Source organism: Ctenocephalides felis, unplaced genomic scaffold (genome assembly GCF_003426905.1).
Source record: "Ctenocephalides felis isolate EL2017-DRISC unplaced genomic scaffold, ASM342690v1 CF-g0.4_SCAFFOLD_01224, whole genome shotgun sequence".
Lineage (NCBI taxonomy): Eukaryota > Metazoa > Arthropoda > Insecta > Siphonaptera > Pulicidae > Ctenocephalides > Ctenocephalides felis.
In genome coordinates, this window is record NW_020537378.1 from 92313 (window position 1) to 114706 (window position 22394).

A 22394-nucleotide genomic window follows, 5' to 3' on the forward strand; every position below is an offset into this window, starting at 1 on the left:
GCTTACGCGCTTCGATATTTAGTCTCTATGCATTAAAGCAGTACGATTGCTTTGAAAAAAAGTTCAGAATTTCCAAAATATTTCAAAATAAATTCTTCGACAAAAAGTAAGTTTTTGTCAAAAATTTATTTAGTTCCTCATAAATCTATTTTTTTCAGAGTAAATTTTTTTCAAAAATGTTAATCTTTTCAAAAAAAAAAATAATTATTGGTACGGGAAGTTCCAGCAATTTGCCTTAAGGCACGATGCCATGCGCCCCACTAGTTTGTATATTGATTGAGTCGTCTATTTACAGATGTTAGGATTACTGAAAGTTCATGCATAAGAACCACTCATACTCACAATCAGTTTAATTTTTTGATTTTTGAATTAAATTTTGTTCCTAAACTGTAGTAAAACATATATTGTCAATACGATTAACAAATCCTTAAATTTTAGGGTTTTTGACACCGTCGTTCGTCCACATTCAGTTAAATATTCAAGTTATAAAATGTGTTTGGTAACAAAATACATAAATAAAATCATTATGAAGTAATTTTGTTGTTGAATTAGTGTTTTATCTAAGTCCTAAAGGCTCAGGGGGGGGGTCATGACCTCCGTGACCCCCCCCCCCTGGATCCGCCACTGTAAACCAGAGATAATGTTTATCCATTATTTTATTAGATGTGCGCTTGCTGTCAATGTAACGTACAACGACGTAACTAGCGGCGCAATGAACCGTTTCCTTTCCCGTTTCTCTCTCGTTAACGAGACAACATAAACCATTTTGTCGAAACTGATTTTAAATTTAAAAACCAACTGCTTAACTGGTTGTCCAACGAAATAAAAATTCTTTATTTTAGTATTTTTTATGAACTTATCTTTTATAGGTTGAGATTTATGTTAATAATTCTTTCCACATATATAATTATTTATAGTAAAAAATATTTATTTATTTAACTATCAGCTAGCTTTATATTTATCGAAATTACCTTCAATAATTATAACATGACATGATGAATATTACTTATATTGAAATTTAACAATTACAAAATTAATAAAATAAACAATATATCGATAAACACTTTGGAATGGTGTTTAGGATAACTATAATAAAACTGTTTGTTTGAGATATCAATTGAATATATCCTATACATTTTTTTTAAAGAAAACCTTCAATGCTAAATTATGTAGATCGCCGGGATTACTTGGAAAATCTTATATCTGGCCCCATTGAGAATTACTAGTATTATAATCTATTATTATCTTATATTTATATTTATATTTATATTTATATTTATATTTATATTTATATTTATATTTATATTTATATTTATATTTATATTTATATTTATATTTATATTTATATTTATATTTATATTTATATTTATATTTATATTTATATTTATATTTATATTTATATTTATATTTATATTATTGTTAGGTAAAATATAACAAAACCTTTCAGAATGACTATAATAAAACTGTTTGAGATATCAATTGAATATTTCCTAAACACATTTTTTTAAAGAAAACCTTCAATGCTAAATTATGCAGATGGCCGGGCGTACGCTCATTGGAAAATCCTATAATCCCAAATGCGGATACACATTTGTCTTTTGTTAGCATTTTGGTAATTGTTAAATACATCATAAAATTCATCTTGCGTTTTTTTTTTTTGTAACAATATTTTCCTTCGTGGAATTATCAATTTTTGTTGTTATGATTACTTTTATAAATAAAGGGTTGAAAAGACTTCAGGAAATGATATAATTTTTGTAAATTTTTATGTACAAACAAATACTTGTCTTGGCCTTGTATATAAACCGCCCCTTAACCACTTAACGGTTGGGTTTTTTTTCGTGAAAAGTGATCTAAAAGAGCAGGTTTTTTTTATTGCGGATTTTAAAAGTTTAATTGATGTAATATGTGTTTCTGATAACATTTTTTTTATTTAATTTATTTTTGTTTAAAATTAAAAATATATATTATAATACTGATGACCGCTTTGATAGTTTTTTGTTATAAAATGCAATGTACATACTTTTATATACTGAAATATATAGTCTTTGAATTGAATTGAATTGGACTACCTTTATTGTCTGTGTATAAACTATTGTGTTATAATATGATAAATAATACGAAATTTTTATTTAATAACTTTTAAGTTTTAATAATATCTATTTATCTAAAAATAATATAACAAATTTGTAAACAAATAAGAAAATTCAACAATATGTAATTATTAGAGCAAATATACGTGTAAAAACTCTAAAAGTTAAAAACAAAATAGATGGATTCTTGCCTAATTAGAGATAAAACACTCCAAAGTAATCTTCAATTGATTCCTATCAAAAATAACACAAACATATAACAATAACATGTCCCTTGATGGATATTCAGAAAGGCGGTTTTCACATGTTTATTTCTCATCTCAAAAGTCGTTAAAGATTGATTTATTATATATACAATTATTAATTGATCTGTACTTATCATATCTAAACTAAACATATCCCAACAACGGGCTATCGTAAGCCTTTTATCGCATAAAACATAAACATTAACTTTGGCGAACAGCGTCAGTATAAGTTTGGAGATATATGAAGCAAAATCAGTTTGGAAGTGTTTAATGATTTGTCTTTTTTATCTACATTTTGAAATTTATATATTGTATTTTTATATATATTACGCAGAGTGTTACTAGTGTTTCGGTATAAGTTAAATAAGTTGAATGTTGTTATAAGTTAAAAAGTTAAACTTTGTTATAAGTTGAATTAGTTTAATTTTGTTATAAGTTGAATAAGTTAATAGTGTGAGTTCAAATAGTTAAGAAAATGCATAGTTCTAGTAGTTATAATGTGTCAGATGTTGACAAATCCCCCGCAAGGAAGAGGAAAGTAGTGAGATACGAGCAAAAATTTATTGACTCTTGGCTCACTGACAAAAACTTTAGTGGATGGCTTACAAAAAGTAAAAATGGGAACACATATTTTTACTGCTCTGCATGACTGTGATCGTAAATGCGGAATTCAAGAATTAACGCGACACAAAAATTCATCAAAACATCTAGAAAACTGTAAAAAAATACAAAAGCAACCGAAGCTTACGTCTTTACGTCTTTGCATCATCATCAAAATCAATGGAACCAAAGCAAATGGCAAAAACCGGCGAAATTAAAGTAGCATGTTTTATTGCAGAACACAATCTTGGATTTAATGTTGCCTCACATCTGACAAATTTAGTAAAATCGGTGTGTCCGGATTCAAAAATTGTAGAACATTTGTCTATGAGCCGAACAAAAGCAAGATCTGTCATAGTAAATGTGACAGAAAAAACCTCTGAAGAAAAATTAAGAGAAAATGAATTTGCATTGCTGGTTGATGAGAGCACTGATAAGTCGGCCATCAAGCATTTGGCTTTAATAACCAGGATAGTCAATGCAAATTATGAAGTAGAAGATAAATTTCTAACTTTGATTGCAATCACCGACGGATCAGCAAAAGCTTTGCATACAAAAATTGTTGAATATTTTGAGGAGAAAGAAATTCCATATAAAAAAAATTTATTAGGATTTGCGTCTGATGGTGCTAATTTCATGTTTGGGGCGAATAACTCATTGGTCACTTATTTGAAGAATGATATTCCAAATCTTTTCACAATGAAGTGTATATGCCATTCATTTGCGCTTTGTGCATCCCACGCATGTGAAAAATTACCGAGAGGTCTTGAAGATTTTTGCCGTGAAGTTTTCAACCATATTCAAAATTCTCCTAAACGTATTGGTGATTTTAAAACTTTTCAGGCATTTACAAATATTAAACCGCATAAAATATTACACCCTGCACAAACCACATGGTTATCGTTAAACGATGTTGTGAAGCGATTGTTGGAACAACTTCCAGCGATAAAATTATATTTTCAATCTGCTGTCTCTTTACGGATCGTCTTCTTTCTGCACAAAGTATATTGACAAAAGCCAAGGAACCGACAACAGAATTATATTTGGAATTCCTGCGATTTTCTCTGCCAATATTCGTGAATTTGAATAAAGAAATGCAGGCAAAAAAGCCAAAATTGTACATTTTATGTGATCAGATATTTACAGCATATGCGACAATTTTAGAATGCTTTATTCAACCGAAATATTTGGAATGTTCAAAAGAAGAATTGAATACGGTAAAAAATATTACAAATGCCAAACAACAAAAAGTATTGAATGTGGATATAAACGATTTGCGAATGCATTTACCTTTATTAGAAATTTATGTTGGAGGAATGATTCCAAATATAATTCGGGTGAAAAGGGAGTCTGAAGGATTGGACAATGATCAATTGCTGAATTTTTACACAAAATGTAAGGAGTTTTATATTGAGGCAGCAATCCAAATAAAGCAGAGATTTCCTTTCCACGATAAAGAACGGCAAGCACTAAAATGTTTGCAGATGTTAAATCCACAAGTGATTTTAAATACTGATTTGAGACAAAACTTTACATCAATTTCGGAAATGTTATATTATTTTCCAAATATTTGCCCAAATAATATAACAGAAGTAGATAGAGAATGGAGGACTCTTAGAAATACGAATTTTGATTTTGATGAGACTGAGACGCCCAGTAAGGAGCAATTTTGGAGACATGTATCAAAATTAAAACAAGGCGATGGATCAGAGACGTTTCCATTATTATCAATTTTAACAAGAAAACTTCTGTGTTTGCCGCACAGTACCGCAACGGTGGAACGCTTGTTTTCAAGCATAAATATAATGAAAACAAAGCTAAGAAATAAGTTATCAACTACGACTCTTAAAGGCACTTTACACACAAAGTCAGAAATTGAAAATTGTTATGAATTTAGTGTGAAAAGCGATCACTTAAGTAAGTTTAATCAGAAGATGTATGAATTCCAAAATAAAGATGAAGCGGAACACCAAGAAGACATTGACATTGAAAATGAGATGTCGGAAAGTTAAAAATGAATCCTACAAGAATATTATTTTTCTAAAGTTTTACCATTTCTAATTTTATATCAATTAATATAACCTTATGACTCTTTATACTCTTATATATTCAATGTTATGAAAATGCATATTGTAACATTACTAATTATTGATAAGTAGTATTTGTGGGAGTTGTGATGATTATAATAATATATTACATTATAAACTCCCAACATAAAAAATATATCAAATTTATTGACTATAAAAATATTACGATATAAAAATTATACATGACAAGTACGATTGTTTTTTTACAATCCTCTCATAGCCTGCTTGATTTCCCCACATATTAATCATCCCATAATATCTTATAAACTTATAAATAACCTTATAATCCCATAATCATAGAAATTACAATATTTTCGCATTGCAATATGGTTGTGAGTAATGCTTAGGTACATACAAACACGGATAGAAAAAGAGGTGACGTGTCCCGATAGAGACAGAACAGGTACACAGATAAGGACGCGTCATGCGAGAGCAGGTACGCAACACAGCCCTCAAGACAACTTCCCTCACCCTACGCGCTAGAGTCGAAGACGCAAGACAACACAAGATATAGTGCCGTGGGAGTGAGTGAGATAGAACGACTACCACCCTGGAAAGGAATGAAGCTAGAATAAGACGGCACTACGATGTAAGAAGGACACACCAACTTTCGGACACAGGATTGGCTCGCTTACACCCCCGTAAGAATTTTGCAAAAGCGACCCTAGTATAAATTGGCTTGCAAAAGCAAAAAAACGTTGTAATTGATAGCTGACTTAAAAGCCTCAAGTACCATTAAATGTTCGACGCGACTCACGCACAACAGTTCCAGGAGATTTACACTGTTCGACGCGATTCACGCACAACAGTCTCAAGAAGATTAACTGTTCGACACGATTCACACACAACAGTTCCAGGAGTTTTACACTGTTCGACGCGACTCACGCACAACAGTCCCAAGAAGATTAACTGTTCGACGCGACTCACGCACAACAGTTCCAGGAGTTTTACACTGTTCTACGCGATTCACGCACAACAGTTCCAAGAAGATTAAAACTGTTCGACGCGACTCAGGCACAACAGTTTCAGGAGATCTACAACGGTTGACGCGCCCAACGCATAACAAGCAAGCCAGGAGAGGATTAAAACTGTTCGACGCGATTCACGCACAACAGTTCGACGGTATTCGACGAGATTCAGAACTTCCCGCTACTACCAGAGGCCGAATCAAATATATTAGTGTTGCGAATATTTTGTATCTAACCTATTCTTGAACCCTATAAATTAATAAATTTAAGAACAGTTGCCTTACAGCTTTTGTTTTAATTATTTTCACCGACCAAACATCGTGAGGTCACAATATTTATTTATATTATCATATATCTTTTTGACTGTTAATACTCTTATACAATTATGCTTATTTATATATGTTAAGAAAATGCATAATTATTTATTTTATATTATGTTAATATTTACTAAAACTATGCTAATAACATGATTCTGCTAGTTTTTAATTACATTCTCAAAAATATTATATTCATTACCATCATTTAATAAAAAAAATATAAAACTGTAGATCTACAGTTTTTCAATATGACATTTGCAGTTTTCTACAGTTTTTTTCTGGCGTATCTACAGTTTTTCTCTATGGCGGACCTGGCAACACTGCACATCTGGCAGGTTCAGTTTCGTGGGCGTGACCTATCGGCGAAGGCGTGGCCACGCCCACCTATTTTTTTTTATGAAAATGATTAAAATATAATAATTTATTCAATTAAATTTCATTTATTTTGCATTATCTTTGTTTGACATAAAAATCTTTAACCTACAATCAAGTATTTTTACATATGTCATAGTACATTGATACCAACCGACATGATCTGCCGTGTCAAAATATGTTCGAAGATATGTTGAAATAGTGTCGAGGGTCTGCCAGTGTTTATTTGGCACATTTTTTACATTTATCTTATTAATAAGTGAATTAGTGATGAATATTAATAACTAACTATGAATATAAAGTAATAATGTTGTGTTTTACATTAGTTCTACAAAGTGAAAGTTGTGATTTTTGTTTCATAAATTAGTGGCGGGTCTGCCAGAATTTATTTGGCAAATTTTTTACATTTATCTGATCAATAACTGAATTAGTGATGAATATTAATAAATAACTATGAATATAAAGTAATAATGTTGTGTTTTATATTAGTTCGACAGTGTTTTCAGCCTACTTTTTGCAATTGTTAACAATCGTTTTTGAGGTTATGTTAGTGGCGGGTCTGCCAGAATTTATTTGGCAATTTTTTTACATTTATCTTATCAATAACTGAATTAGTGATGAATATTAATAAATAACTATGAATATAAAGTAATAATGTTGTGTTTTATATCAGTTCTACATAGTGAAAGTTGTGTTTTTTGTTTCATAAATTAGTGGCGGGTCTGCCAGAATTTATTTGGCAAATTTTTTACATTTATCTTATCAAATAAATAACTTACGTGGACACACACACACGCACGCAAAGAGAATAATTTCTTATACGAATGATTGTTAAACGGTTTTAAAATTCGCGCGTGAATAATATTATCTTCCGTAGTTTTTTTTTCGTATTTTTGTTTATAGAAGAAAATATCATACGATTTTTGGGTACAATTTCTCGACCGGATTTTGGAGATTCCTCCAAACCTCCAATATCATTAAAAGAAATTTACATATATAGACAAAATGGAGAACTGATTAAATTTGTGGGAGGCAGGTCTAGCGATTTCGGTAATCCAACAAAAAAATTTGATTAAATAATAAAAAATTAAATTAATTGGATTTAATATAAGTATATGCATATAACCATAAATACTTTTGGTTATAATAAAAATTTTCGTCCACGTTTTATAATATATAATATATTAGATATTTGTTGGAAATTATGCTGATTTGTTTTATATTACGGTCTTACAACAAGTAGATTAATTTTAAAAATTCATCAAATTTTGAGAAAATTAGTGTTTTTTTTTTGACGTTTGTTAAAATTAAAATTAAACGATTGGTTTGGTATAGCGACCTGGTCTTAATGAACATACTTTACGATTATAGTACTAAGAAAACTGATGGTTCAATTATAAACATTAATGATTTTTGAAAATTTCATTTTAGAAAATACTCCGTAATTGTTGATTGATTTGAACCAAAAGTATTCAAAATTTAAACATTATTATTATTAAAGTAAAGTTTCGGAATCGTATTTAGAACGAAACCGTTCTTTTTAAAACCAAATCTTTCGAAATTGATCCTTTTTCCTAGGTTTTTCCAAGATATCGAACAATCGCACAGCTTCTTAAACGGTATGAAAATTGTCGCGTGAATAATAATATTTTTCGTTGATTGCTGTATTTTTCTTTATAGAAGAAATTAATTGAATTTAATATAAGTAAGTGCTGATAACCATAAATAGTTTTGGTTATAATAAAAATTTTCGTCCACGTTTTAATATATTATATATTAGATATTTGTTGGAAATGATACTGATTAGTTTTATATTACGGTCTTACAACAAGTAGATTAATTTTAAAAATTCATCAAATTTTGAGAAAATGAGCGGTTTAAACATTAATGATTTTTGAAAATTTCATTTTAGAGAATACTCCGTAATTCTTGATTGATTTGAACCAAAAGTAATCAAAATTTAAACATTATTATTATTTTTCTCCCGCGTTTTGGAGATTCGGGACAAGAAGTGCTCAACCTCACAGTTGTCTTTGTTTTCACTCGCAGTAATTTTTTTTTCAATATGGAAGGCAATTGAGACATGTTTGCTTTTAACGCGTCATAATTTGCTCATTCGGAATATTCGGCTATGTATAATATGTGTTTGATTGTTGATTGATTTGAACCAAAAGTATTAAAAAATTTAAACATTATTATTATTACAGTAAAGTTTCGGAATCGTATTTAAAACAAAATCTTTCCATCGAAACATTTATTTTGGAAAATCATCGAAAATGTCCCCAAAAACAAAATTACACCTTTTATATTCTTATAATATCTACCCCAACATCTGCAGTATTAAATTCATAGCCTAACAATAAGCGATTATAATTGTATTAATTGATCCTTTTTCAGGCCAAACTTTTGAGGTTTTTACAGGATTATCGGACAATCGCACAGCTTCTTAAACGGTATGAAAATTGTCGCGTGAATAATAATCTTTTTCGTTGATTGCTGTTTTTTTCTTTATAGAAGAAATTAATTGAATTTAATATAATTAAGTGCTGATAACCATAAATAGTTTTGGTTATAATAAAAATTTCCGTCCACGTTTTAAAATATGTTATATATTAGATATTTGTTGGAAATGATGCTTATTAGTTTTATATTACGGTCTTACAACAAGTAGATTAATTTTAAAAATTCATCAAATTTTGAGAAAATGAGCGGGCTTTTTAACGTTTGTTAAAATTAAAATTAAACGATTGGGTTGATTTAGCGACCTGTTCTTAATTAACATACTCTACGATTATAGTACTAAAAAAACTGATGGTTCAATTCACAAACTGTTCGAAAGATATTTGTTGGAAATGATACTGATTAGTTTTAAATTACTGTGATTAATGCAATCAAATAATTTTCTTCAAGCGACTTGATTTTTGTTCAAGTTTATAATCTTTAATTTAATTGTTCTTAGGCATCCATCCAGTAATTAAAAACAGTTTTATTGAAAGAAAATGTTTTTATTAAGAGAACATACGTTTCGGGTCTTGATTTGACCCATCTTTAGTGCTACAACTCACCATACAAATAAATTTGAAAATAAAAAACGAAACAAAAAAATGAAACAATGTATGTTCTCTTAATAAAAACATTTTCTGTCAATAAAACTGTTTTTAATTACTGGATGAATGCCATAGAATAATTTTATAATATATATATATATATATATATATATATATATATATATATATATATTGATATTTTATATAGATATATATATTGATTGTTTCTTTTCCGAACAGTAAATCCAATAATAAAAAACAATTTGTTTTTTCAAGATGTTTAATACGACGTTTCGGAACTAGGTACGTTCCATCATCAGGTTTATTCTGTCAAATACAATGTTTTTTTAAAAATATTGATTAACATTAATTAATGATGGTCAATACAGATTAATTAGAAAAATTTTTTATAAAGGAATGGATTATGTACCGGGGTAAAGAATAATAAGAATTAACTAAAAAAGATTTTAAATAAAATTGAGAAGCAAAAATTATTTACCTGTAATAATTTATATATCCATATCACTAATATTTTTTTTTTTTTGTTAAAAGCACTCGATTTTTTTGGAAGATATTTGTAGATGTTACGACTACACAAGACTTAAACACACTGATATGGAGTTCTGCCGGCCAGATGTAAAGGACAATGTACGGAATTCTGGCAAAAATGATTTTTTATGGCTCTTGTATTGGTAATTTACGAAAAAAGAGGAAATATTGCTTTAGTGAATGTTGAGAAATATTATGTATATAAATAAATATATATATATATATATATATATATATATATACATATATATATACATGCACATGCATATGCACACCTACATACTCATATATACTGAAATGTGACGGCGTGGTTGTTGACTTGGTTGCTTCTGGGTCCTTCTAGCTATGTAGGGGTAATCCTAGCAACCCAAGATCAACTCGTCCACAGATATATGATAAGCGGGGTACTGGTTTGATAAGTCTCCTCGGAACGGGGGTGGTTTCCTAGAGGTATTAGCTGGAAGACTTGGTGTTAATAAAATACAAGCTCTTCCGAAAATATAACCACTTTATTGAACAACACTAACAATATGACATTCACTGTCTAATAAACTAGAGTCACTTACAGTGTCTAGGATTTTACTAACTTTTACAAGAATTATTCGACTATTATATACTATAATATCTGGGTCATTAATAATAAAACAAGGTGTTTTTGTAATGTACTGTTTATGGACTAAATAAATTTTATAACAAACTTACTGTTGCTGTCGCAATTGAAACAATTTTTGTTTACAATTGCGCAGGACAGTTGAATACATATGTACATTGTACATATCTATATATTAATGTATCCACAATTATATACATGAACATCAGTGGCGTACCTAGAACATTTGCCGCCCAGGGCGATCTCCAGATTGCCGCCCTTTCTATTACAAATAGTGTTTTTTTTTTAATTAATATAAATAAACTAGTCGCGCATGGCATCGTGCATTAAGGCAAATTGCTGGAACTTCCCGTACCGAAACATAAATTTTTTAAAAAAGGTTAAAATTTTTTTGAAAACTTTGAAAAAAAGAATTTTAAAAATTTTGGAAAAAATTGACTTTTTTGAAAAATCTGTTTTTTTTATATTTTGAAATTTTTTGAAAATTTGTAATTTTTTTTTCAAATCAATCGCGCTGCGTAGCTGTTTTGGAGACAAAATATCGAAGCGCGTAAGCGTCGCGTTGCAGTCTAACGGATAGACATTGATACGAAACCCATAGAAATGCAAATTAAATTTATTCTTATTATTAAAATCTCTATCAGATAATTTGACGTGCATATCTAAAATACCTTATGATCATTTTGGACCGCCAAATGTCTTTTTATTTTTTCTTATTGAATCTCTGTAACTACTAGACCTGTCTTCCCAAAAACAGTTCTTCGTTTAGGTAATACAATGAATTGAATTGAATTATTTAAATCGGACGCTTCGTTTTCTCAAAAACTAAATTACAAATTTTGGCTTTTTTGTTCATTATCTTTGAAACAGCTGGACCTGCCTTTATCAAAAACTAATTAGCACGTCTTATCAGCACGAATAGAATGTTTTGTTCAAATCGGTTGATGCGTGTTCCTACAATTATCGACGAAAGTTTGTATCTAAAAACATCCATTTTTTCTAAGGTATGCCAAAATTCAGAAACTTTTGAAACGTAAAGATATATAAAAATTTCCACCTTCGATTTTTTTGCGATTACTATAGTCTATAACTTACCCTGCGGAAAGTTAATAAATTATTAACCCTTTCGACTCGAATTTTACCGTTGCGCTCGGATGCCGCCACTCCGGCGGCATGATATGTTTTACCGTTAAGCTCGGATGCCGCCGCTCCGGCGGCAAATCGTGTCGGCGACGACTCGTCGCAAACTAAACTTACATTTAATTTTTTTTATTTTTTAAAAATTAATTTACTATTACATTCATTTATTGATTGATTTATTAATTTTATAAATAAATATATAACAAAATTAATTTATTAGCTCATGATCACCATAATTCTAATAAAGATCTGTGAAGAAATGATTTTTGAAACAATATAGCATGGTTTTGAGTGCAATTTTTTTTAATTTTCAAAATTTTCTATTTTATTATCATAATAACTATATTTAAAAGCAATATAACCACATTTTGAAAAAAATCCGATACAAAAAAAAAATTCCGAGTTGAGAGAAAAGTATAGCACTATAATATTCCGAGCGCAGCGTACCGACTGGCAGTCCGACTCCCGAGTCGAAAGTGTTAAGTTATTTAATCAATATTAATTAATACTCAGAGTAATTTTTTTATATGCACTCGTTAACATATTAATACTAGTGGAGCGCATGGCATCGTGCCTTAAGGCAAATTGCTGGAACTTCCCGTACCGTAATTAAAAATTCGAGGAAAGAAAATAATTATTAATTATTTTCTTAATAATTGTTTTGAATAATTTTAAATAGATTATTCATTACATACTGTGTAATAACTTTTAAGTGCTTTTTAAATTGAGCGTCGAGCGTATTTTTATGAACGAGTCCATTTTTTGGAATTTAAAAAAAACGTTTTTTCTAAATATTTTGAGAATTTGGAAATTTTTGAAAATATTCGATTTTTTTTTTAAATTTTCGAAATATTCTCAAATTTTTGTGAGATTTTTTTTTTTTTGAAAACGAGAAAAATTTTCAAAAATTGAACTTTTTTGAAAATTTCTATTTTTTTTTTTGAAAATTTACAAAATTATTAAATTTTTTGTAAATGCATTTTTTGCACACTGCCTACTCAAGCAAAATGTTTTTTGAATTAATATAATCGGATGATTCGTTCTCTCAAAAACTGCATAATCATTTTTACATTCCAAAACCGCAAAATTGCCTTTTGCAAAAACGCCTCGCAATCGAGTACGAACCGAATGATTTTTCAATTTTATAAATCGGTTATTCCATACAGTCGAAAACGTCGAAGACATTTGTCTAAACCATATAAATAAACTTCAAAATTAAAAATCTTGGTACGGAACCCAAAAAAGTTACACAATATTAAAATCTCTAAAATTTCTGATACTAAAATATCTGATAATTTGATGTACATTTGTCCAATAAACATTTTTGATCGCCAAATGACGCGTTTTTAACTTATTTTTATTGAGAGTCTATAACCGCTGGACCTGCCTTCCCAAAAATTTAATCAGTTCTTCATTTCGTCAATACAAGTAAAATGTTTTATGAATTATTAAAATCGCTCCGTTCTCTTAAAAACTGAGTTACCATTTTTGGCACTTTTCGGACCTGCCTTCGCCAAAAACTAATCAGCACGTCTCCTTATCAATACGAATCGAATGCTTTTTAAATTATTCAAATCGGATGCTTAGTTCTCTCAAAAACAGGTATTTTTGCACATTTTGCTAGGTATCTCCGAAACGGATTGGACCTGCCTTTGCCAAAAACTAATCAGCACCATTCATCTCCCTATTATTAGGCATCGAATGTTTTTTTAACCATTCGAATCGATGCATCCGTGCGCCCGAAAACGTGAACGAAAAAATGCGGACACACAAAACACACACATGCATTTTTGAGGTATGCGAAACCTTCAAAACGTGAAGAAATGCAAAAATTTTCATTTTCGGTTTTCGGCCAATTACTATAACTAGAAATGAATAAGTTGCTTTTTACAACTATAGGTAAATTAAAAAATGCCGCCCCAAAATAAGTGCCGCCCGGGGCGGACCGCCCCCACCGCCCCCCCCCTAGGTACGCCACTGATGAACATATATGCAAGTGCATGTATATAGTGTACACACAAAAACATACATATAAGCACATATATGGATGTGCACATATTATAACACACATACATGTATATATATACATATTCAAAAATTATTAGGATTAATTGTTTTTAATCAGGTTTAAAAAATTTAGATATGAGTCATGAATGATATTGTGATCTGATCTTTTATTAACACTATTTGACGAATTCAAAAAGATTAAACTGCTTTCAGAAAAAAGTCTTTTAAAAGTACAATCCTCTCTATATAAAATATTGGGTTCAAAGGTGAAATTATGTGAGTTTTCGATGGAATGCTGGACAAGAGTGCTTTGGAAATTTCGGCTTTTATGATGAGTGACGCTTAATTCATGTTGTCTCATTCCCTTATGAATGTATTGCGATGTTTGGCCAATGTATTGTTTTTGACAATTTTTTAATTTTGACAAAAATTAAATCCACCACCCCTCCTAAATTCAATACTAACATAGTTTATTCCATCCCTTGCAAAAATTGTCATTGTCAATTGTATTAAATATTATTAATTATTATTTTAGTCCGCAGACGATGCGGGTTGGAGCGGCGGCGTAGGAAACAGCCGCGGCGGTGCAGGCAACGGCCGCGGCGGTAATGGCGGCGACCGCGGCGGTAATGACAACAAACGCGGCGTTAACGGCGGCAACGGCGGCGGTAAAGGCCACAAACGCGGCGGTACGGGCAACGACCCCGGCGGCACGGGCAACAACAGCGGCGGTAGGGGCAACAACAGCGGCGGTACGGGCGACAACCCCGGCGGTACGGGCAACAACAGCGGCGGCACGGGCAACAACAGCGGCGGTAGGGGCAACAACAGCGGCGGTACGGGCAACAACCCCGGCGGTACGGCAACAACAGCGGCGGCACGGGCAACAACAGCGGCGGCACGGGCAACAACAGCGGCGGCACGGGCAACAACAGCGGCGGCACGGGCAACAACAGCGGCGGCACGGGCAACAACCGCGGCGGTACGGGCAACAACCGCGATGGTACAGGCAACAACGGCCGCGGTACGGGCAACAACGGCGGCGTTACAGGCAACAACGGCCGCGTAAACAAACGCGGCGGCCGCGAAAGCTACCGTGGTGGGCAGAAAAACCATCGCGGCGGCCAGGGCGCTTATAGAATGGAACAATAAAATTCCGATGGTTAATAATATACATGGATGTGTAATCTCTTAAAATTATAAATAATATATTATATATAAAAGCGTAAATTATATTTTTGTCTATTTGTATTTTTTTTTCCAGGGGTTATATATATTTTCAAAATGACTTTGTTTAGCATTCTTTCTATTCTTCTATGATAACTAATATATTATGTGTAATTTCAAGCGCACTATATATGCTGTATGCATTGTTGTGGATTTTCAAGCCTTTCCCTATATTCTCAGAAAAACCTGGGCAAAAGTCAAATCAAGTCTTATATAATTTGACACTCTTCAACCTACCATTTTATAACTTACTTACTTACTTATAGACTCACAACTAATTGATTTCATTATTTTCACATTTATTTTGCATTATTACTTTATATTCATAGTTATTTATTAATATTCATCACTAATTCAGTTATTGATGTAAAAAATTTGCCAAATAAATTCTGGCAGACCCGCCACTAATTTATGAAACAAAAAACACAACTTTTACTATGTCGAACTAATATAAAACACAACATTATTAATTTATATTCATAGTTATTTATTAATATTTATCACTAATTCAGTTATTGATAAGATAAATGTAAAAAAATTGCCAAATAAATTCTGGCAGACCCGCCACTAACATAACCTCAAGAAGGATTGTTAACAATTGCAAAAAGTAGCCTGAAAACGTTGTCGAACTAATATAAAACACAACAATATTACTTTATATTCATAGTTAGTTATTAATATTCATCACTAATTCACTTATTAATAAGATAAATGTAAACAAATTGCCAAATAAACACTGGCAGGCCCGCGACTAATTTATTAAAAAAAACAGAACTTTCACTATGTCGACCCAATATAAAACACAACATTATTACTTTATATTCATAGTTAGTATGTTTGCGCCAGAACCTGTTAGATGGCGCCACAGAATATTTTTAATATTCAGACAACACTTTTTATCTGGCAATCCGCAAAGATTTGGACGTAATAGCTAATCCAGCGATTTCCAACCTGTGGGGCGCGCCCCCCTGGTGGGGCGCGGTGCCGTCCCAGGGGGGGGCGCGAAGCTCTTTCAAAAATATGGTTGTTAAATGCTGAGTAAGTGTCAAAAACAAATCAGCAAAATGTATGCAAGTAATCTACAATTTTCGCTGCAATTTTGTCAGGACAAATGTAAAAGCATGAATATACTATACTTTTGGTGCATTCAAAATATTTCGTTTTTGCGTTTGTAGTTGTAGGCCTATAAACAGAAGATAAACACTCGGATCATATCGAATATTCACGTGCTTACTCGAGACTAACTTAAGTAAATAAACAAAAGCATCCTTTTTATTCTGTTATCTATAAATCGAATTAGTTCATTAGTTGTGCTGGAGATACACGCGTTGATATATAGAAAAAATCATTTCTAAATTATTATTGAGTTACAATTTATAGCTTTAGTTTTAGCACATTATTAGCCAGGAATTACTGTGAAAAGTAGTGAAAAAGTGATTTTCTTTGATTTGTTATAAAAACCGTTTGTAATGGATAAATACGTGACTGGGTTGAAAAGAAAATTTAATGAAGCAGAAGAAGAGGGTGGTGAAAATAATGGAAATGTTTCTTCACAAAATAGTAAAACTAAACATAGAAAATATGATCCAATGTACTTATCATTGGGATTTACATATAAGATCATTAATGGTCAAGAACGACCAATGTGTTTGCTGCGTATGAATACTTTGGCCTCAGATAGCATGGAACCAAGTAAATTAAAACGACATCTGGAAAAAGTGCACGCCGATCATGTTGGCAAAACAAAAGAATTTTTCCAAAGAAAATTAGATAACTTAAATAAACAGAAAGAATCGTTTTCAAAAGCTTTGTCTGTATCACAAAAAGCGTTACTTGCGTCATACAAAGTTTCGTATAGAATTGCTAAATGCAAAAAACCCCATTCAATAGGAGAAACTTTAGTAGTACCAGCAGCTATTGACATAATAGCTACGATGTTTGGTGAATCATATGCTGATCAAATTAAAAGCATTCCGCTGGCAGATAATACGGTGGGAAGACGGATATCAGATATATCTGATGATCTTTGCGATCAGTTGATAGAAAAAATTAAATTATCTTCTTTCGCGTTGCAAGTAGATGAGGCTACCGATGTTGCTAAGGATGCACACTTAATAACATATATAAGATATGTTATGGAAAATGATATTAGAGAAGAGTTGTTATTCTGTAAGGCAATTGAAGGCAAAGCTACGGCGAGTGAAATTTTTAATATGATTGATAACTTTTTTATTGAAAATGGTATTTTATGGGAGAACTGTGTTGGACTGTGCACGCATGGAGCTCCATCTATGGCAGGAAAAAATGCTGGTCTGCAGGCCCTAGTTCGAAAAGTGGCTCCTCGTGCAGTTTGGACGCATTGTATGATTCATAGGCAATCTCTTGTTGCAAGAAATATGGGTGAAGAATTACTTGAAGTATTTGAAATTATAATAAGTGTTGTTAATTTTATCAAAAATAGTCCATTAAGAGAAAGGCTTTTTGGAAAATTGTGTGATGACATGGGTTCAGAATACAAAGCACTACTTTATTATTGTGAAGCACGTTGGCTTTCTCGTGCTAAAGTACTTCAAACTTTGAAGTTCAAAGGGTGTTTGAGCTCAAAAAAGAAATTGCCATTTTTCTTGCTGATAATAAAAGAGATGAAGCAGACATATTTTATGACACGAAGTTTCTCGCAAAACTTGCGTATCTAGTTGACATTTTTAAAAGACTAAGTGATTTAAATAAATCAATGCAAGGAACTCAAATTCATGCTTTTGTTCAAAAGGACAAGATTACGGCGTTTATGAAAAAAATAGAGCTGTGGATAGCTAGTATGAAAAGTAATAACTTTGATATGTTTCCTTCTTTTAAAACTACATGTGTTAATGATGATGAAATAGAAGCAAGTAAAGATCTTATTATCAATCATATGACTAGTTTAAGGAACCAATTTGCGCATTACTTCAAAGATCTAGATATGTCCAAATACGAATGGATTAGAAATCCATTTGTTATTGATAAATATGATAATTTTGGACTTCCAACGGCAGAGCAGGAAATGATAATTGATTTATCTAGTGATAGCACATTGAAGCAGATGTTTCAGGACGAAAAGAATATTGTTAAGTTTTGGTTACAAGTAAAGGACGATTTTCCAACTTTGAAAAATAAAGCCTTAGAAATTTTATTACCATTTGTGACATCCTACTTATGTGAAACTGGTTTTTCTGCAGTAGCAGTATTAAAAACAAAGTACCGATCTCGTTTAGTGATAGAAAAGGAACTGAGAACAGCGATTTCTACAATGGAGCCGCGGTTTGAGAAAATTTGTGCTGAAAAACAAGCTCAACCGTCGCATTAATTTTTTAATATTGTGTGAAATATTATATCATTTGTTTTTATTAAATTTAAAATTATTTTTTTCCTATAATCCATAGTTATGTTTGTATGTATATTTTTGTATGTATATTTTTGTATGTATATTTTTGTATGCTTATTTTTGTATGTATGTATATTGTGCATTATTTGGTACGAGATTGAATAAATCATAATTTCAATTAAGTATATTTAAATTAAATTGTTAAAAAAATTAGGGGGGGGCGCAATATTTTTTTCTTTCAAAAGGGGGGCGCAAGGAAAAAAAGGTTGGAAACCGCTGAGCTAATCTGACGGGTGAACAAGAGCTCGCGCACTGGCTTGTCACGTAGGCCATTTTCATTTGTGAGTTTCCGTATGAGTTCTGTTAAATTTTCCGAGTGTTCGATGTAGTTTGTGTTAATAAATACGTTATTAATCTCATCCAGTGTTTCTTATTGTGCTTCTATAGTCAATCCTACCTCAGTATCCATTCCTTATAGCGATCTGAAAATTCCAGACTTGAAGACATTCTCCGACTGGGCCGCCGAACATCAGAACACACCGAGTGAATTTTCCTTAATATATTCAATTATATCAAATCCTCGGAATAGTTATTGAGTCAAATTCAATTAGCTATTCCGAAAGGGTCTAACTAACCCCCATCCGTAACATAGTTATTAATATTCATCACTAATTCACTTATTGATAAGATAAATGTAAAAAATTTGCAAAATAAACACTGGCAGGCTCTCGACACCATTTCAACATATCTTCGAACATATTTTGACACGGCAGATCATATCGGTTGGTATCAATGTACTATGACATATGTAAAAATACTTGATTGTAGGTTAAAGATTTTTATGTCAAACAAAGATAATGCAAAATAAATGAAATTTAATTGAATAAATTATTATATTTTAATCATTTTCATAAAAAAAATAGGTTTTAAATGGTGGCCACGCCTTCGCCGATAGACCATGCCCACGAAACTGAACCTGCCAGATGTGAGTCTGCCAACTATATACACGTCCGCTCGCGCACGAAACGCAAATGAAATAAGGAATAAGGATGACATGTTTGCGTTTAATTTCATATTTATACCGAATGAGGGTAGAAAACTATATTTGGTTAACGTGATTTTCTTCGAATAAATATCCGATTTGAATTGGTCCAATTTTATGCTAACCAGATACTAGTTTTGCTATCTTGGCGGAGGAAAATTTTATATTTTTGCCATAAAATCCGATCTGCTAATTTTATGTTTTCGTGACATTTGAAGTCATTTCGAACCGGATGGTTGACTGTATAAAATTTTTTTCTATATGCACCTATATCTCATATATAAAAATGGAGCTCTCTTTCAAAAGATGAGAAATTATTTCAAGATCACGTAGAAACATTACATTTTCAATTTGAAATTTTTTGTAGAAGCGTAAGTTGAATAAAACAATGGACGGTGGCTAATAAGTCAAATGTCAAACGTTTTTGATAGATGATGTTCTCTCACGTTTAATAGGATGTTTTACGTGAATATTATTTAATTATACTTAAATTGTAATAAGTTGTTTTGCTTGTAATTTTATTTATATACAAAAACGTTATTAAACGGATCGCAAGTGTTACTAGAAACTCAAAATATCAATTTTCTTGAAATGTTAATATGAAATTTTTTGCGTTGTAGCACTTGAATCATATTTTTCTAATTATATACTCATTGGTATTTGTAAAACATTTTCTAGGTTATATTATTTTTTATTTATCTTATTTCAATTCAGAATCAAAGGGACATTTTGTCGAATAACATTTTCCCAATTATAATTTCCCAGAATTTATCGAAAAAATAGTAATGTATGAAGGTCCGGGGTTAAAACGGTCCACCACCCATATGTCAAAAACCAGTGAAGTTAAGAATTGCTTAACAACAATATTTGAAAGTAGAGGGAAAAAGATGTATAACCAGCTATAACCTTGATTCTTATGACTTTGCTATCGAGAGATAAACGGTAATCTTTGAAAATCAATAATAAAAGTATTTTCTTTCGTTGGTAGTTTTTTAGCATTAGTTAAAAGTGTAATTAATTTGTAAAATACCTTTAAAATTAAAATAAGACATTAAACCTGTTTGCCACCTGGCCGTTCCATGTTACCCCGTCTATGAGGTAAAAAGGTCTAGATAACAAATTTTTGAAAGACATAACAAAGCACATTTCTACAATGATGAAGTAGCTGGCAGTTTTACTGAACGTAGTCAGATAAATTTTCGTTTGAAATGTGTTATTCGTTGTGATATAATTCGTTTGGTTTTCATAATATGGTTTATATTTGCTCAAAGTGAAATTGGACCTTTAATGAATGTTACTTGAAACTTTTCAAAAAGCAGGTCAAAGAAGAAATACTTTATTCATTTTCTATCTTTCCTCGCAAAAATTTGAAAATTTTGTATGAGCTCAGTAGTATTATTTACAATTATACACAAAATCCAGAATCCAAAAAGAATCTGAAAAACTTGAAACGTAATCAATAAGTCGAAAGAACAAAAAAGACTTGGATTGGATTATACAATGTTTTCTATAGAAAGTGTATAAAACTTCCAGTTTGATTGTATTGACAAAATATATACAAACTAATAGGGTTTTGTTGTTTTCATAATACCTCATTGTATATAGCATTGAAACGACACATCCTTATACACTTAAAGTATTAATATTTTTGATTCTCTAGAAATTGTTTAGAATATACAGGTCAGCTAGTATATATAAGTTTTGTATGTCCCCATGTATCTTTTATGTATCCATCTATCCTGTTGCGTTTCTGGTTTGTACCTAGATAAATAAATGAGAGCGCGGCCGTGCGCCCATAAACATTTTAATTACTCGGCCGCATTTTGCATTTTGTGCACCCGACTGTTCCCTGCGTTTCGCGAAACCGCGAATTTAGTTCGCCAATTTAATTTTACTGCCATTTGCAAAACGGCCGAAAAGATATATACGACAACGACAACGATACGGTTATAATAATAAAACTAGTGGGGTGGGTAGCATCGTGCCTTAAGGCAAATTGCTGGAACTTCCCGAACGTACCGTAACGAAATGTTCGAGGAATACTGAATGTTTTCAAATAGATTATTATAAATATTGTAACATTGTCTAATATTTATAAGAATTATATAAACTAAATTGCAAAGTTGAAATTATTTGTTTAAAGTATATTAGAACTATAGTCAGAATTAAAAATAAAATCTGAATTATTTTCGATATACATCCATACATACATACATACATATACTCGCACATCCATTTTATCTGAGGTATGCCAAAATGTTCAGAAACCTTCAAAACGTCGAGAAATGTAAAAATGTTCAATTTCGATTTTCGGCCCATTACAATAACTTACCCTACGGGAAGTTAATAATAGAGTTTGGGGGATCAGTATGAACAATTAATTGTATAATTAATTGGTATACATGTAGTTGATATTAAATAATTTTGAAATTTTGAGAAGAGTACATACATTTTTTTCAGTACCAATTGCCACTTTTCAAAAGGTAATTAACATTTGTAAACCCGACTTCTTTCAGTAATGTATAATATATAAACTATTTCTTGCCTCACACCTATAGATTACTCATAAATTAATATATTATTGATAAAATCGATTATTTACACAATTAAATAAGGTATTGTTTAAGCAACTCGTTTTATGGCAAACTGCCACCTATCCCTAGTTTAATTTGATGATGCATGGTAGACATATTGATGTACTATTTAATTTTATTCTCACTCATATC

General features: G+C 31.1%; 3 protein-coding genes across 3 annotated transcripts; all 3 read left to right on the forward strand.

Annotated features, from left to right (window-relative positions):
- The first annotated feature begins 3118 nt into the window (after positions 1–3118).
- Positions 3119–3949, forward strand: LOC113369316. Its single transcript, XM_026610097.1, has one exon. The coding sequence runs from the start codon at positions 3119–3121 to the stop codon at positions 3947–3949; it is 831 nt and encodes a 276-aa protein (XP_026465882.1).
- Positions 3950–5449: 1500 nt separating this feature from the next.
- LOC113369318 (uncharacterized transmembrane protein DDB_G0289901-like) lies at positions 5450–15104 on the forward strand. Its single transcript, XM_026610098.1, has 2 exons — positions 5450–5461; positions 14571–15104. Exons 1-2 carry the CDS (start codon positions 5450–5452, stop codon positions 15102–15104), a joined length of 546 nt encoding a protein of 181 aa, XP_026465883.1.
- Positions 15105–16731: 1627 nt separating this feature from the next.
- LOC113369319 (zinc finger BED domain-containing protein 5-like) lies at positions 16732–17958 on the forward strand. The gene has a single exon (XM_026610099.1). The coding sequence runs from the start codon at positions 16732–16734 to the stop codon at positions 17956–17958; it is 1227 nt and encodes a 408-aa protein (XP_026465884.1).
- The last annotated feature ends 4436 nt before the right edge of the window (positions 17959–22394 follow it).

Bases quoted from the DNA above. Each gene is read 5' to 3' on its own strand.
- LOC113369316 (XM_026610097.1), top strand. From the start codon at position 3,119: ATGGAACCAAAGCAAATGGCAAAAACCGGCGAAATTAAAGTAGCATGT.
- LOC113369319 (XM_026610099.1), top strand. From the start codon at position 16,732: ATGGATAAATACGTGACTGGGTTGAAAAGAAAATTTAATGAAGCAGAA.